The following is a 16,666-nucleotide window of genomic DNA, read 5'->3' as shown; positions in this document are numbered from 1 at the left end:
ATAAATAAAATTAAAGGTTATAAATCCAACAGTTAGAAAATTGAATGAAAATGACCTTGAACAGTCACCTGCCTATGACCGATGATCAAGGGCTTCCAAAATCGTTCAATAGTTACAAAGCCCCATAAACACTATATAAATATATTTTTTAAAGTCTTTCAAATGGTCAAACCATTCAAAAATGAAAAGTCAAAAGACAACTTGGTTAAAGCAAACCTCAGCACTTCACATGTTGTATCTCAAGCACCTTTACCTACATACGCGCATATGTATAATGGCGCATCTGTTCCTACGCTACGCGTAGCAACATCCACAAGTCACTCTAACACACACAACTTACCAAACTAAAGAATAGAGAACAAACACCCTGTTTTAAAACAAGAGAGAAATTTCTCCCTCTTAGATATGGGATTAAACATTTTCAAAGCACTTTTGATAAAAAACAATAAAATCATCAAAACTTTACAAATATATTATATTTTGAAACTTTTTTCATAGCAATCATCTACCATATGCTTGTGAAATGCTTGAGCATAGCCAGAAGAAGGATGGTAGTACTAAAAAGATTTGATCTCACAATAATAGGATGGAAATCAAGTAGAGAGACACCCACACATACGAGTTCTCTTGATTTACATTTATATAGAAGTTTACAACTTTCCTAGATTACAGAATTTCAGTTTTACAAAGATAAGAACAACATTTGAAAAGCCCGTGCGTTTCTCTACGAGATAGACGTAGACATTTCTGTGTGAGTTGAAGATGATCATGATTACGCCAGACGTTTCTCCAAGCGTTCTTCCAAGTAATTGTGCCAGACGTTATTCCTTAAGTTACGTCAGTCTGATCTCTTTCCTTAACATGCCCCTTCAATCTGAGTGTGGTGTCTTCAATGCTCAGATTGGTTCTAAAGAGACTGAACATAGCAGAATTTAATGATTTCGTGAGTCCATCTGCTAGCTGCCCATTTGATCAAATGAATTCCACAGTAAGTTTTCCCTTATTAACAAGATCCCGAACGAAGTGGAAAGCAACTTCAATATGCTTGGTTTGTGCATGAAAAATGGGATTAGACGCCAAGTAGATTGCTCCTAAGTTGTCACACCATAGTATGGGAGCAGAAGGAGTAGAAAATCCCAACTCATTAAGTAGAGATTGAACCCAAAGAAGTTCGGCAGCACCTCCAACTAATGCCTTATATTCAGCTTCTGTACTTGACAAGGCTACAATTTTTTGCTTTCTAGAGTACCAAGTGACAACATTGCTGCCCATAAAGAGTATTCACCCTCCTGTTGATTTTCGATCATCAATACAGTCGGCCCAATCAGCATCGGCAAATGCTTGAAGCAATAATGGGGAATTAGAAGGTTTAATTATAATCCCATATTCAGTTGTACCCCGAAGATATCTGAGAATTCGTTTAACAACTTTCCAATGATCTATGGCAGGATTATGCATATATTGGCAGACTTTATTCACGACAAAGGCAATATCAGGGCGTGTCATGAAAGCATATTGAAGGGCACCTACGATGCTGCGATAAAGAGAATCATCTTGAAATTTTTCTCCATCCTTGTGTAGCTTGGTAGACGAACTCATGGGGGTGATAGCTGGCTTTGCTTTGTCCATTTTGGCTTGCAATAGAATCTTGTTGAGATAATTGGTTTGACATAGAAGAATTGTACCAGCATGATATAGAACTTCCACACCCAAGAAATAAGATAGTTGCCCCATGTCCTTAATAGAGAAGTGTTGTTTCAGGGCAAATATTATTCGTTGAATTTCTGAATGTGTGGCCCCGGTGGCAATGATGTCATCAACGTACACAAGAATATAAACTTGAGACTTAGTGGAGATGAATAGAGAAGCATCGAACTAAGAGATGTGAAACCCATGGTTAAGAAAAAATTCACTTAACCGCATGTACCAAGCTCCTGGGGCTTGTTTTAAGCCATAAAGAGCCTTGTTCAACTTGCACACATAAGATGAAAATTTTGGATCAACATATCCATCGGGCTGGAGAATATAAACGTCCTCATGTAAAATGCCATCAAGGAAGGCATTATCAAAGTCAAGCTGCCGAATATCCCATTTATACTGTACTGCCAAAGATAAGAGAATACGAATAGAGGTGGGTTTAACAATCGGACTGAAAGTTTCTGAAAAATCAATTCCAGCTTCTTGAAGAAAACCACGAGCCACCAACTGCGCCTTATGTCTGGAAATGGTCTCATCTGAATTATACTTAAGTTTGTAGACCCATTTTGAGGAGATAATATTGAAGTGAGACTGCGGAGGTACTAGCTTCCATGTATCATTCTTTTGGAGCGCCTGAAATTCCCTGTCCATGGCTGCACACCAATTTGGATCATGCGTAGCTTCTTTGTAGGAAGAGGGTTCATGGGGAGAGAGAATGGTGGTAGGTCCATTGGCAACAAAAGTTTTGGGTTTAAGGGTCCCGGTCATGGACCGGGTGATCATGGGATGAGTGTGGGTAGATGATGGTGGATTGGGAAGTGAAACTCTAGGATCAAGGGAAGACAAGAGAGGTGGTTTGGTGGGGAAGGCGACACGGGTGAGCGGGGCTGAGGTGGAGGTAGGCATGTCGGTAGAGAATTCAGGAGGTAAGGATCCATAATCATAAATTCCTATTGGTGGTGAAGAGGGAGAACGTTGATTCAGTGAAGGGTCATGGGAACTAGTATGTGGCAAAGTGGGAAGCAAGATTCCCCATTGTGCTGATTCAATGGATTTGGAAAGACCTTGAGTCGGCGGGCCAAGACAGTTTTCATTAAAAAAAACATGCCGACTAATGATGATTTTCTTTGAGTTTAAATCATAACAAAGGTAGCCTTTGTGTTTAATTCCATACCCAATAAAAAGACATGGTTTGGTTTTTGGTTCAAACTTATGGGAATTGTAGGCAGTTAAAACCGGATAGCACGTGGATCCAAATACTCTAAAATGATCATAACTGGGTTTGTCACAGAACATCATTTCGTATGGAGTGACATTCAAGGCATGTTTCATGGGTAGCCGATTGATAATATAAGTAGTTGTCGGAAATGCATCAACCCAAAATTCATGTGGCATTTTGGTTGAGTCAAGCATTGAGAGCCCCATTTCAACTACATGCCTATGTTTCCTTTTGACTAGATCGTTTTGTTCCGGAGTTCGTGGACAAGAAAAATGGTGACGGATTCCATTGTCAAGTAGAAATCTTTCAAGTCTATCACTAATAAATTCCCCTCTATTGTCCGTTTGAAAATTTTAATTTTGCCATCAAGCACATTCTCAATAATAGACTTGAAATCAACAAAGCATTGATATACTTCAGATTTAAACTTAAGTGGAAAAAGCCAAACAAACCAGAAGAAGTCATCTATTAGCAAGAGGTAATAAGAGAAACCTTCTCGAGACAAGATTGGAGATGGTCCCCAAACATCTCCATGAATTATTTTTAGTGGTTTGACCGTCTTGTGTGTGGCTGCCTTGAAGGGTAATTTATGTGCTTTGCCAATGAGACAACTTTCACAAAAGAAGTCGCCCTTATTCTTCAACGAAATAAATTTCTGTGAGGAAAGAAAATCCATAAGTTTATGATTAGCGTGTCCAAGCTGTCGATGCCATGTGACAAAATCTGTTTCTGTCTTGGTTCTATCCGCAAGACACACCTCCGGAGTGGATATTTGAAGTTCATACAACTCCTTTGGCGTCTTCACGCCCTTGAGCATCTTCTTCCCAGTGCGACGATCCTTAACAAAAAATTCAGTGGGAGTGAACTCAAAAACGCAATCATTGTCAGCAGTAAATTGACTTACGGACATGAGGTTTTTGGTAATACGAGGAGCATATAAGACCCGATTTAGATTAAACATAAAGGGTCCAGAATTAAGAGCTATAGAACCAACTTGAGAAATAGGAACTATACTGCCATTACCAACAATTATACCTTCTCCACCTTGATAATCTTGAGGATGTTGAAGCTGAGAACCATCATTGGTTACATGATTGGTTGCCTCTGTGTCAGGATACCAAAAGTCTTTTTGAGCTTCATCAAGTGTCATGGCAGAATATACTTGTGGAATATCCCAGCAAGTTTTGGCTATGTAGCCTTTTCGCCCACAATATTGACATACAACTGGTTGCTGAAAACGACCACCTTGATTGTCAGATTGTTGAAATCGTCTATTGTGCTGGTTCTGATTTGAACCATCCTTTGAATCATATTGAGGGACATTATAATTATGCCTTCCATGGGGCGGAAAAAACCGTCCTCCTCGCCGTCCTCGGAAATTGTTTCTTCCTCGTCTTCGGTAGGCCACAAATGCAACCTGCGTGTTTTCAGATGTTGCTGGAGCCTTGGATTTCAGCATCTTTACCCTCTTCTCTTGATTCAAGAGAAGGTCATAGAGGTTAGAAAATGACAGATTATCGATGAACGAGCTTGTAGTGATAGCCGTGATGAAGCTTTCATATTCCTCTGTCAATCCATTCAAGGTGATTTGAACAAGATCAGAATAAAAAATTTTATGGTTGGCCGCAGCCAACGTGTTGGCGAGAGACTTGATTCGGTCGAGATATGTGACCATGTCCGCTGTCTCCTTCTTAATAAAATTGAACTCTTTCTTCGGGAGCATGATTCACAAAGAAGACTGAGAGCCGTAGGACCGTTCTAGATCTTCCCATGCTTCTCGGGCCGATTCAACATGGAGGATTTGACCCAACACTTGTTCTGTAACTGTAGCTTGGATCCAGCTTAGCGCTAATTGATCAGCACGTTCCCATTCTTCATAGGCTGGATTTGACTTCTGCCTATTATCTTCCTTCTCAACAAAGCGGGATGGTGGTGAACACAAACCATCAACGAAATTCAGCAAGCCTTGAGACTTCATTACAGATTTGATCTGGCTTTTCTAGAGCAAATAATTCGATTTGTCTAGTTTCACCGAAACTAGGCACGCCGCAGCATTCCATTGAGCTACTGCCATCTCCTTAAAACACACTGGATGAAGGATCGAATGCTTTAGAGCTTGAAAAGCTCTGATACCATGAAAAGATTTGATCTCACAATAATAGGATGGAAATCAAGTAGAGAGACACCCACACATACGGATTCTCTTGATTTACATTTATATAGAAGTTTACAACTTTCCTAGATTACAGAATTTCAGTTTTACAAAGATAAGAACAACATTTGAATAACCCGTGCGTTTCTCTACGAGATGGACACAGACGTTTCTGTGTGAGTTGGAGATGATCATAATTACGTCAGACGTTTCTCCAAGCGTTCCTCCAAGTAACTGTGCCAGACGTTATTCCTTAAGTTACGCCACCCTGATCTCTTTCTTTAACAAGTACTGCACACACAGATCATTGGTGTGGGGGAGAAGTTATCTGCATCACATGGAATAAGTGGAGTGGAAGAGAATTTTATGATTCCCTTTTATCTGCATCATTTCTATGTACAGTGTTTGTTCAGTGTGGGGGTATTCAAGCTTTCAATATACGTCCTGTCGGTATCATGGGCATTAGATGTTGTGGGGGTAAAGACATATATACTCTCAGTCTTATCAACTGAAATACAGAGTAGGAGGCTTATCCAGCAATTGACTTATTCATCCCTTCATGTTAATTGCTTACTGAAGAGATGAAATGACCAAAGGAACCAACAGGGTGGGCCCCTATTAGGAAAGGAGCTACAGCTGATACATAAGGCAACGTACTATAAGCTTGGAGTTGGCACAAGATAAGGAATGGATTATGCCATATGGGACAAAAGACTTTCGAGAGTGAACTGGGCTCCTTGCCGGACTATTATGAATCATGTGTCTTTTATGTCCCTGTGACATTGTATCTTGCACACAAGTCTCTTTTCCTTGAACAGCCAGCCCAAAGATCACAGCAAACAGCCTTGCTGTGATCTCAAAAGAGAAAATGTGCCTGGGTCCACCATTCAAGAGCACTAATGCTGTCTAAGTGAGTTGATTCACCATCTTAACAACCCAATAATTCATCAGTACATTAGAATTCATGGTTTATACGTACTTTTTAAACATAAAGTCTCCATTAGCAGCCTGATGATGTTCATTTTGGATATGCATAGCAATGAGATCCATAATTCTTGGCTAGTTTCTCAAAAGTGCTGAAGAATTGCCACAGTTATACTGCTCTTGACAAATGGTTCACCATTCTTTTGTTCAAACATAATCACCTTCTTCTTTGATCCGAAAAAGAGTGCAGGTTTGGCTCACACACACACACACACACACACACAGTTGCTTGATTTTGATATGGAATAGACCACAACAAGTGGGGTGCCCGGTTCACTGCATCTGACAGTTTTGTCACAGAATTTTGATTGTCTTTTCTATGTTTAACAAACTAGGAACAGAATATTTTGCCTCGCAGATGGGGCGGATCCATTAAGTGGCCTGGTTCTCAGAGAGGGTTCCTCGTCATAAAAAAAAAATATTTCACAGTTTTTAGCATATCATCTAAGGGAAATTACAAACCCAAGGGCTCAAATTCAATGGTATAGTTTTTGTTGTCATGGATACTTTCCAACTTTATTGGTTAGCCAAAAAAACGGCAATTAAGTGCTTCTGTAGGTTAGCCAATTTGGCAATTTTCACAATGTGCAGAAACTAAACAGAACAGTGTGCATGCCCCCGTGCACACACACACAAAAAAAAAGAAAAGAAAAGGCTACCTGAAGTGCAAGTGACTGTGAACCATTGCAATGGTTGTACTAAATCTACAATTAAAAAGAAAAGAACAAAATAGAATAGAACAATGCCTTTATAAAATATTCTGATTGTCCTGCAACAACCAGACATGATAACTCTTTATGAAAAATACAAGCAAGATCAAAGATAGAGCCTCAATCCTACTCAAGTAGGGGTTGGACCTAAACTGGTCTAGCCATTGTCATCACTTAGCTGGGCCTTGGGCTGCCCCAAATCTTAGAGAATCTTATGCTGCAGGAACCATACTGATGGCTAGATACAGATCCCATCTGCACAAAAAAAAAGGATAATCTCAAATACTATCATATTGCACATGCACATAACTTGTTGGAGGTGCTCACTTGTCATATTTACCTGACCAAATTCAAGATCCAGATCCAGCTGGATCCTGCTAAACACAAACCTGGTTCCAACTCACTGTATCTCACATGTTCATTATATAGTAAAAAATTGTAGGAGAATGGTGGATGCATGTACGTTTTTATGGTTTTGTATCTCTGCTTATATAATTTCATAACCCTAGAAGCACATTAGTATCTTCACAGCCAGGATTCTCAAATCCCAATAATTAATCCAACCGACCAGACCAGCCTTCACTTTGTAAATTTGTGAAAATATCTGTCATTGAATTTCTTAACTGCATATTACACAACTAAAGATCTCAGTTTACTAGCTAGTTTCAAAGAATGACCGACCACGGATTTCATTCAGTGGTTTCTATCACTAAAAGATACACCACATCCTCTCCCTTTTAAATATTTGGAAAAGATTCTGGTCTGATTTTCCTACAAAGTTAGGTAAACTAATAAAAAAGAAGCAAGGTTACCTGAATTGCTCTCTCTCTCTATATATATATATAATTCAGTCTGATTTCCAATCAAGTTAGAGAAAATAATAAGAGGCAAGGTTAGCTGACTCTCTCTCTCTCTGCCTGATTTCCAACCATGCTAGAGAAAATAATAAAAAAGAAGCAAGGTTAACTCTCTCTCTCTCTCTCTGCCTGATTTCCAACCTTACTTGGTCAATGTACAGGGGTGATAGGGGTATCTATGATTGATAGGTAGGCTTCAAATCCAAAGAACATCAAGGGAAGAATTCTTCCCCATTCTTACTCATTATTGACATGATGTATCCAGGTGCATGAATACGATAGTACGGGCCATGTTAGTGAATCGCCTTCTGACTTTTTGCTCTCACAAGCCTTGCCATTTTGGCACTAGTAACGTATATATTTAATAACCCTTCATAGGAAAAATCTTCATCCAGATCACGAGCTCCCACGAATGCTCTATCTCCATCACCTCTTTATCATTAAATTCAACAGGACGTAGCCCAAAAAAACGTGACCAAATTCAACTTGGCGTTATTATTATGCATTGCCAAGCTGTCTTCAGCAGTCCATCTGGAGATGAATGGGTATAGAAGCAAAACAGTATTGATATTTGTCTGTATAAATTTGTTTTTATATTATATATTCATGTACTATCTTAAGGACCTATCTTGGAATGGACGGCTGATTAGAGCCTAGCAATTAACGGGTCAGGTTTGCCCGGACCCCGACCCGAACCAAATCCTATAGGGTCTGGGTATGGTGATAAATAAGAAGATCCCATTAAGACCCGGGTCTGGACTTGAAGGTCCGATTAATATATACCATACCTAAAAATTGGGGTCGGGTCCGATCCAAACCTGACCTGTTGACACCCCTACTAGCAATGTATCATCAAAAGTACATACTTTTCAAATTGATTTTGTGTATACCCTTTTTGAGATCTCTCATCTTCTCAGAGGTTGGAGTTTATAATTTTTAAAGTTTATAATGACAGAGAAGAGAACTTTTAGATATAATCAATACAAAAAATTGAGATTGCTAAACTAGTTGTTTGCTTATCCCAAGATCGTTTAATTAATAGAAGAAAATTAGTACACGGATTACCTTAGATTGCATCCTTAATTATGTGACAAGTGGGTTGGAAGGAGAACTTAGTGGGGGCAGAAAGTAAAAACCTTACATAATTACATACCTTGAGTGGGACCCACATTCATGGTTTGTGATCCCCACCAAAACGTGTGGCCCACTGACCAATTGGCATGCTTACAAAATTACAAATAATTCCAACTATGCATATGATGGCTGGCTGTATCCTGCTGGGATGCACATGGACCCTTGATCTAGACTCTAACCCAAAGAAATATGCAAATTAACCGAAACAAAGGACAGTTGGATCCTTTGACAACTAATTTGGTATAGTTAAACATAATTAATGCCCACATAATCAAGCTCATTAATGGAAATAAAGGACCAACTTGGGAGAGCACAGTGATTGGACTACACAGTGCCTCAGGACGACAGATCTGCATCCATAGGTTTTGAACCAGTGATTTCCCATCAATTTGGTGATGCTCATTGTGAAAAGATCAGATGCAATATGATTGCACAAATATTTGTGCATTAAGCACTTGATCACCCTCCATCTTGGGGACATGGGCTGTCAGTAGTTTGGCCCAAGGCCTGATGGAGGGACATTAGGTGCTTAATGGACAAATTTTGTGCCATGTGATTGCACCCGATCCGAACTCATGTTCATGGGCCGCTTTACCAAATGAGCTCTCTATTAATAGATTATATTTCGACAACATAGAAAAGGACATTTAGATTCATACTCCTAAGCTGGTATCCAATCAAAGGCCACACAACGGGCGTTGGAAGAATGAAGGCATTTTCATTAAAAAATCTCATATTTCTTGTTTTTTTTTAAATAAAATCACCCTGCAAAAGAATAGCTGATAAAATACAATGGCATGATAAACAGGGCATTTACATTATAAAGAAAATATCATGATATTTTGAAAAATGATTGCAATATTTTACAATTTACAATGCTGACCAAAAATATAATTGTTTTTTGTGATATTTTCAAAATAAATAAAAAAATGCTCTCAAATGGATCTAATTTAGTCAGATCTTGAGATTGAATCTCACTCGGTCTTCGTTCAAAAAAAAAAGAACAAAGATAGAAGAAACTCGCCAATATGACTATGTATGTTGTATTTCCTATATATTGGCTTGGGTTCAAGAAAAGATATCATATATATATATATATATATATATATATATATATTTCAAATTTTTTTCCTCATTTTATAAAATTAAGACCGAATTGTGCCATACATATTGTTTGCTAATGTTTGTCCACAAAGGCTCTGATAATCTGATATGGGCAATTCATGAATGTCACCAAATTAATAGAACATCAAGAGTTCGAAACTCATAGGTATGCATTTTTTGTTGTGAGGCTAAAGCTGGGTGTACTTCCTGTTGGGCAAGAAAGACATGAGGTTTTACGCCAATGAACTCAATGAATGTGACAGTTTTTTTATTGTCCAAAAGTATATATATAATTATCAAAATATAAAAAACTCCTCAAAAAGGCATTTTTAATCATTTTAGTAACCTGAAAAATGATGTTTAATTTTAAAAATAAGCAATATCTGAAAACTATCACAATTTTTTAGCAAAATATCTGCCTTAGAAAACATCACCCTAAAATGTCTGTGATATTAATTTGTAACCATGACTAAACCCCCAAATCCAACATCTTAAAAACCATCCACCAAAGACAAAATGATCTGTCCATGTAGCCACCTAACTTTGATGTCTCCATCAACTGCCCTGGTTGGGAAAAAGGATCAGGTGCAATCACATTGCACATTTCAAATGTGCTGCACCTGATCTCGCTGATTCGCCTATCCAGAATGAGAATGAATCCGTGCAATCACATGACATAAAATTTGTGCATTAAGCACCTGATTGCCCTCCATCAGGCCTTGGGTCCCACAACTGATAAGCCCTGTCCCCAAGATAGAGGGTGATCAGGTGCTTAATGCACAAATATTTGTGCAATCATATATTGCACCTGATCTTTTCAACATGAGAACCAGGTGATGTGGCACCTCATGGTTGGCCTCAAAAACCTTAAAACCCACCTAAGCCCGAGACCTGGCCCTCTATTTGTCTAACCTCTCCAACGCGAATCCAATAATCATGAGTTTTTATTTTGATTTTATTTTTTACTGGTAGTTAACTTCACAACTAGATATGTAATACCCAAAGGGAAGAAAATAAAAGCTAAATATATATAAGGTTGATTTTCATTACAAACCACTTAATTAGTTTTAAGAGAAAATCACACATTCACACTTGTGAAAAGTTGCTTGGTTCCACCTGAAAGCATGACTTTTAAATCTAAAACTTTGGTGTTTTCATAACCGTTGATTTATTGAACTGTCCTAAAATCTTGCACAGGGGCCGGATCCGGAGATTCAAGTGTTGATCTTCACTACTATATAGAGAAATTTAGCAGAAAGCAGTATTTTTTCACATTTTTTTCTGCTTCTACTGCATTTATCCAACTTTGTAGACGCAATCTACATAGTTTCTTTAATAAAAAAACGGTTTTTTTGTTGGATAATATTTTTATAACATATAAATTGGTTTTCCAAGGGCTTCAAAAATCAAGGAACTCAATTTGTACCAAAATTTTATGATTTAAACAAAAAAACCATATTTTTATATAAGAAAAAGATTATCTAAAGTGCAATTTCTAGCAAGCAAAACATGTTGAATACATATATGAGGTTTGGATTGAGTGGATACAACTTTCACCTATGATTTTCTGACTACAATATACATACAAGTCTAAAGGTCAGATGTGATTTAAGAAAACATACAACAATGGATACAACGATAAGATATGATTTGATTTTGAGTTCAGTTCCACTCATATCCCATCTTCATACCCCTCATAAATCTTATGATGCAAGTTGTTCTGATCAAATCTATCTTATTGATGAATTCAACATGGTTGCTTTACTACTGGATTGTACTTAAAGAAAAAATTATGATTTTTTAAATTACAAAATTGTGTTTTTTCAATAGTTGATTTTTGAATTACCAAAAAAACTGAATAGGAGTAGGATTTGGGCGATTTAAATGTTGATCAAAAAAACTTGCATCAATGAAATCCCTCCCAAGGAGGATATGAAGATAGAGATGACATAGGGGATGAGTGGAACCTGGCCTCCACAAGAGTCATCCTTATCCTTATGATGTAAAATGATAATACTTTTTAACATTCTCGATTGCTGTATGCTCTTACTATTATTTTACACCCACATGTCATCCTGTTGATATATATATATATATATATGTGTGTGTGTGTGTGTGTGTTCATAATTTATACCTTCCACCACCTTCCTCACTCACTAAGTGCATGGATTAATGCCAACTTGCCTGCTCTATAAATCCCTCTCCATCCTCTCCACTCTCCCTCACACGACGAGAGAGAGAGAGATGGCGATAGTATCATCAAATACACACTCTTCTATTGTAACTATGCTCTCGGAATGCACCATCTTCCCAGAGAGCCCCTCCCCACCCATCCTCTCCAAGCTCACCGTTGCAGACCTCCCCATGCTCTCCTGCAACTACATTCAGAAGGGCGTCCTCCTCCCCGACCCGACGGTCCCCTGCGAAGCCTTCCTCCGCCTCCTCAGGGCCGCCCTCGCCCGCACCCTCGTCCACTTCCCCATGCTCGCCGGCCGCCTCCGGACGGACTCCGGTGGCTTCGTCTACGTCGACTGCGACGATTCCGGCGTCCCCTTCCTCCACGCCGCCGCGCCGGGCCTGTGCCTTGGCGACGTCCTGGCGCCCGGCCGCGACGTGCCGGCGTTCGTCCGCGAGTTCTTCGCGCTCGACGGCGCCGTCAACTACGACGGCCACTCCCGCCCGCTGGCCGCCATCCAGGTGACGGTCCTCGCCGACGGCGTTTTCGTCGCGGCCACCGTCAACCACGCCGTCGCCGATGGGACGTCCTTCTGGAACTTCTTCAACAAATGGGCTGAGATTTCCCGGGGATCGGACGAGGTGTCTCGCCCACCCGAGACCCTCCGGTTCTTCGTGAAGGACTCGGCGGCAGTCCTCCGGTTCGAAGGCCCGGGAAAATCACTCGTTTCGAAGGCGCCGCCGCTGAGGGAGCGAATATTCCGTTTCAGCCGGCGTGCGCTGCTGGAGCTGAAGGCGCGCGCGAACGAGAGGTGGCTCTCCGGCGGCCAGCCGACGGAGATGGAGCTGATTGGAAAGGAGAGCAATGACGATTGGAAGGCGAAGCGAACGCCGGCGACGACGGAGGTGTCGTCGTTCCAGTCGCTGTGCGCGCAGATTTGGCTGTCGGTGACGCGCGCGAGGCGGCTTCCAGCGGCTACGAATAGGACGACGACGTTCCGGATGGCGGTGAACTGCCGGCGCCGTCTGAGCCCGTCGCTGCACGCGGACTACTTCGGGAACGCGATCCAAAGCGTCGCGTCGACCGCGGAGGTGGCGGAGATGCTCCGGAGGGAGGTTGGGTGGGCGGCGGCGTTGCTCCACCGAGGGGTGGCGGGGCACGGGGACGCAGCCATAAGAGGGAGGGTGGAGGAGTGGGAGAAGGCGCCGGGAGTCTTCCCGCTGGGGAACGCCGACGGGGCGTCGATCACCATGGGAAGCTCAGCGTGGTTCCCGATGTACGACAACGACTTCGGATGGGGGCGGCCGATTGCGGTGAGGAGCGGGCGGGCGAACAAGTTCGACGGGAAGATGTCGGCGTTTCCAGGCCGGGAGGGCGCCGGAAGCGTCGACGTCGAGGTTTGCCTCGCCCCCGAGACCATGGCTCTGCTCGAGCGCGACCCCGAGTTCATGCACTACGTTAGTCCTTCTTGCTGAGAGAGTTTGGGCCGTCGAAACTTGGAGCAGCCCGATCAGGTCATTTGGCAAATGAGACCTGTCCTCATCTGCCAATCTTGACCGTTGAATACAGTTTCAGGATTGTGCCACGATGGCATGCCCCATCCCGCCAAATTTTCCTCAAGAGAGAAAAGGGAGAACACGGATCCGATCATTTTTAGATGGGTTTCATAATGGCATTCAATCCTAGCCATCCAATCAACGGTTAGATGGTTCTGCTGAATAGCTAGCTGCGATGAAACCCATCTTATTTCAAATGATGGGATCCGGGGTAGATTTTTATTTTCATTTTTTTTTAAATTCTTAATTTGTTTTTAGAGGTTTCATAGTTGTTGAATGGAACCCGGGTTTCACAAAAAAAAAATCTGTTTATTACACGGGAATGTGATGCCGACTGCATAAAACCCTACTCTCTTTCATAATGGAGGGATGCTACGTATGGGTTTCGAACTTGTGATGTCCCTTAGTTGTTTACCTCATGTTATCATGCCCTATTCAAGCCAAATTATTTGGACTGTACCTTGCTTTCCACATTTGTGGTGTTTACTTTTTCTCTTTTTAATGACAAGAAACCTTTGTGGAGAACCTTGAGTGAGATATACGCCCACCCTACTTTACATGACTCACTTGTGGATAGGGGTGTCAACGGACATGGTTTACCCGGACCCCATCGGAACCAAACCCTATAGGGTCTGGCTATGGTGATAAATAATAAGACCTGATTAAGATCCGATCGAGTCTCGACTCGAAAGTCCGATTAATGCATCGACCCGGGTATAGTTTGTAAAATTTTATATCAAACTCGGACCCTACCCGAGTTCCGATCAAGACTTGCAATTTTTCAATGTAAAAATGATAAAAAATAGATTTGATCAGGTATGGTCCTAGTCTGGTTCATGTAGTTCTTATCGGCTCCAGTTTTGATTATTCTTATAGTGGACCTGACCCATTGACGTCCCTACTTGTGAAAGAGCAATAAAGAATTTAATGGGAATGGGTACAAATTTCTAAAAAACTCGTCTTGTTTTTTATATATAAGCAAGTTGGGGTTGGGCAAACCCCTGCTAGTTATACAACCGTACCATTGGGTTTTGAACTTGCAACGTTCCAACACAAGGTGATTATAGTAATAACTGCCTTACTTCTATATATATATATATATATGATATGTGGAACAATTTGGGTACAGATCGGTTCAGTTTTACGTTATGTGGAACCATTTGGATCGGTTTTCAAAATGGGTAGGGTCTAAACAGTTTCAGGTCTATATTCATTATATACCCAAGACCTCACCAGTTTTCTTTACGGGTCTAGATTTTCGATCCAACCCAAACCCATGGTTGTATTAGAAACGGTTGGGTCAGGTATAATTGGTTGGGAATGTCTGTTTAGGTCAGTTATGCCCGAGCTATTTACTCTCTTAATTTAGGGTTGAGAAATAAGATGAGCTGCTCGTGGTTAGATTGTGCTCAGCTGGTAACAAGCTTGTTTAAGATCATAAAATTAATAGAGTCGACAAGTTGAATCGGGACAACAGGTATTTGGTTTGACTCACCTAGCCAGGACCCAGAAACTTTTATGGTGGGTTGACAAATGCTAAACAAAGAAAATTTCTTAGTTAGGCCAGATTTTTTTTTTTTGGTGAGCCCAGAAGTTATTTTTTTTAGAGCCAGATGAAATATTTTTGAAATTAGCGACGGTACAAATTCTGTCTCAAATCCATCGCTAATTATCGATAGATCGGCGACACAAAATTTTTGTCGCAAAAACTGTAGGAACTTAGCGACAGAATTAGCGAGGGAATTTTTTCGTCGCTACTTTTTGATTTAAACCGTCTCGCCTAAGGCGCGAAATTTTCCCTCTCTCCCCCGTTCAAAATTTAAACTAATGTTTGATTTAAACGGATCCCTGACGTCGAGGAGGTCAAGCGACCACTGGCAAGGCTTGTCAGACGATCCCGCTAGCCAATGAAGCGAAGCCTCGTGCTCGCTCGAAGATCTCGTTGGCTGATGTCGACCAACGCGACGACCGTCGAGCCATCGCCCAACTCCGACGCAATAGAGGAGGGCAGGGGAATCTCGATGAAGGGCGTGCGGATCGCGGGGCGGCCGCTGTACCTGGACATGCAGGCGACATCGCCAGTGGACCTGCGGGTGTTGGACGTGATGCTGCCCTTCTTCACTGGCCGCTTCGACAACCCCCATTCCCGCACTCACCTCTACGACTTGGAGTCGAATGAGGCGGTTGAGCGCGCCAGGGAGCAGGTCGCTTCCACGCCACCTACCTCCCCGTCGGCCTCCTCGACCTCGATCGCCTTCGCGATGCCATCTGCCCTGACACCGGCCTCGTCTCCGTCATGGCCGTCAACAACGAGATCGGTCCATTCCGACCTCTGCGAGACCCAATCAGAGATCTTGGGGCCGAGGGCGTACGACTTGCTGGGATCCGGTGGTGGGTCGTCTTCCTCCTCCGCCGCCGGCGACGAATCGGTCCAAGTCCGGCCTATTGCTGCCGGAATTCCTCCCGACAGAGAGCAAATTTTTTTTAAATTTAGCGACGGATTAGTGATGGATATTATCCGTCGCTAATTTAAAATAGCAAAGGACTCGCGACGGATATTATCCATTACTAATTTAAAATAGTGACAGACTCGCGACAGATCATTTCTGTCGCTAATCCATCGCAAATTAGCGACAAATAAGTTTTGTCACTACTTAGCATCAAAAAATTCGCGATGGAAGATATCCGTCTCTAATCCGACGCTAATCCATCGCTAAACTGTTTAGCGACTGATTAAGGTCGTCGTAAATCCACAAGTTTCTTGTAGTGTGGCCACTCATTTGGCATAGTGAACCCCATGGTTTATAGTAGAAAGAGGAATCAAACTGGATGAGGAACATATTTTCTTTAATAAATAAATAACAAAAGGGAAGGGGAGGAGTGGAAGAAATCTATTTTTTTCCTCGAGTGAAAGATTTTTTCTTCTTCTTTTGCCCGACAATCTATCCTGTTAAGTGATTAAACCAGATGATTTATCGCACAAAGGAGCACACAGGTTTTTTTTTAAACAAAAGAGAGATTTTTTTTTTACCAAGAGACCTACATCTGAGAAACTGAATGCCTCATCCCTTTCGAC

At 41.4% G+C, this 16,666-nt stretch overlaps 1 protein-coding gene across 1 annotated transcript; it reads left to right on the top strand.

Annotated features, from left to right (window-relative positions):
* The first annotated feature begins 12,102 nt into the window (after positions 1–12,102).
* LOC149828144 (putative acetyltransferase At3g50280) lies at positions 12,103–13,509 on the top strand. The gene has a single exon (XM_090018117.1). The coding sequence runs from the start codon at positions 12,103–12,105 to the stop codon at positions 13,507–13,509; it is 1,407 nt and encodes a 468-aa protein (XP_089874243.1).
* Positions 13,510–16,666: the final 3,157 nt, after the last annotated feature.

Source organism: Nuphar pumila, chromosome 9 (assembly GCF_984573655.1).
Source record: "Nuphar pumila chromosome 9, dmNupPumi1.hap1.1, whole genome shotgun sequence".
NCBI classification, from domain to species: Eukaryota; Viridiplantae; Streptophyta; class Magnoliopsida; order Nymphaeales; family Nymphaeaceae; genus Nuphar; species Nuphar pumila.
Note: the sequence above shows the minus strand (reverse complement) of the source record. Positions and strands in the feature narration are given on the sequence as shown.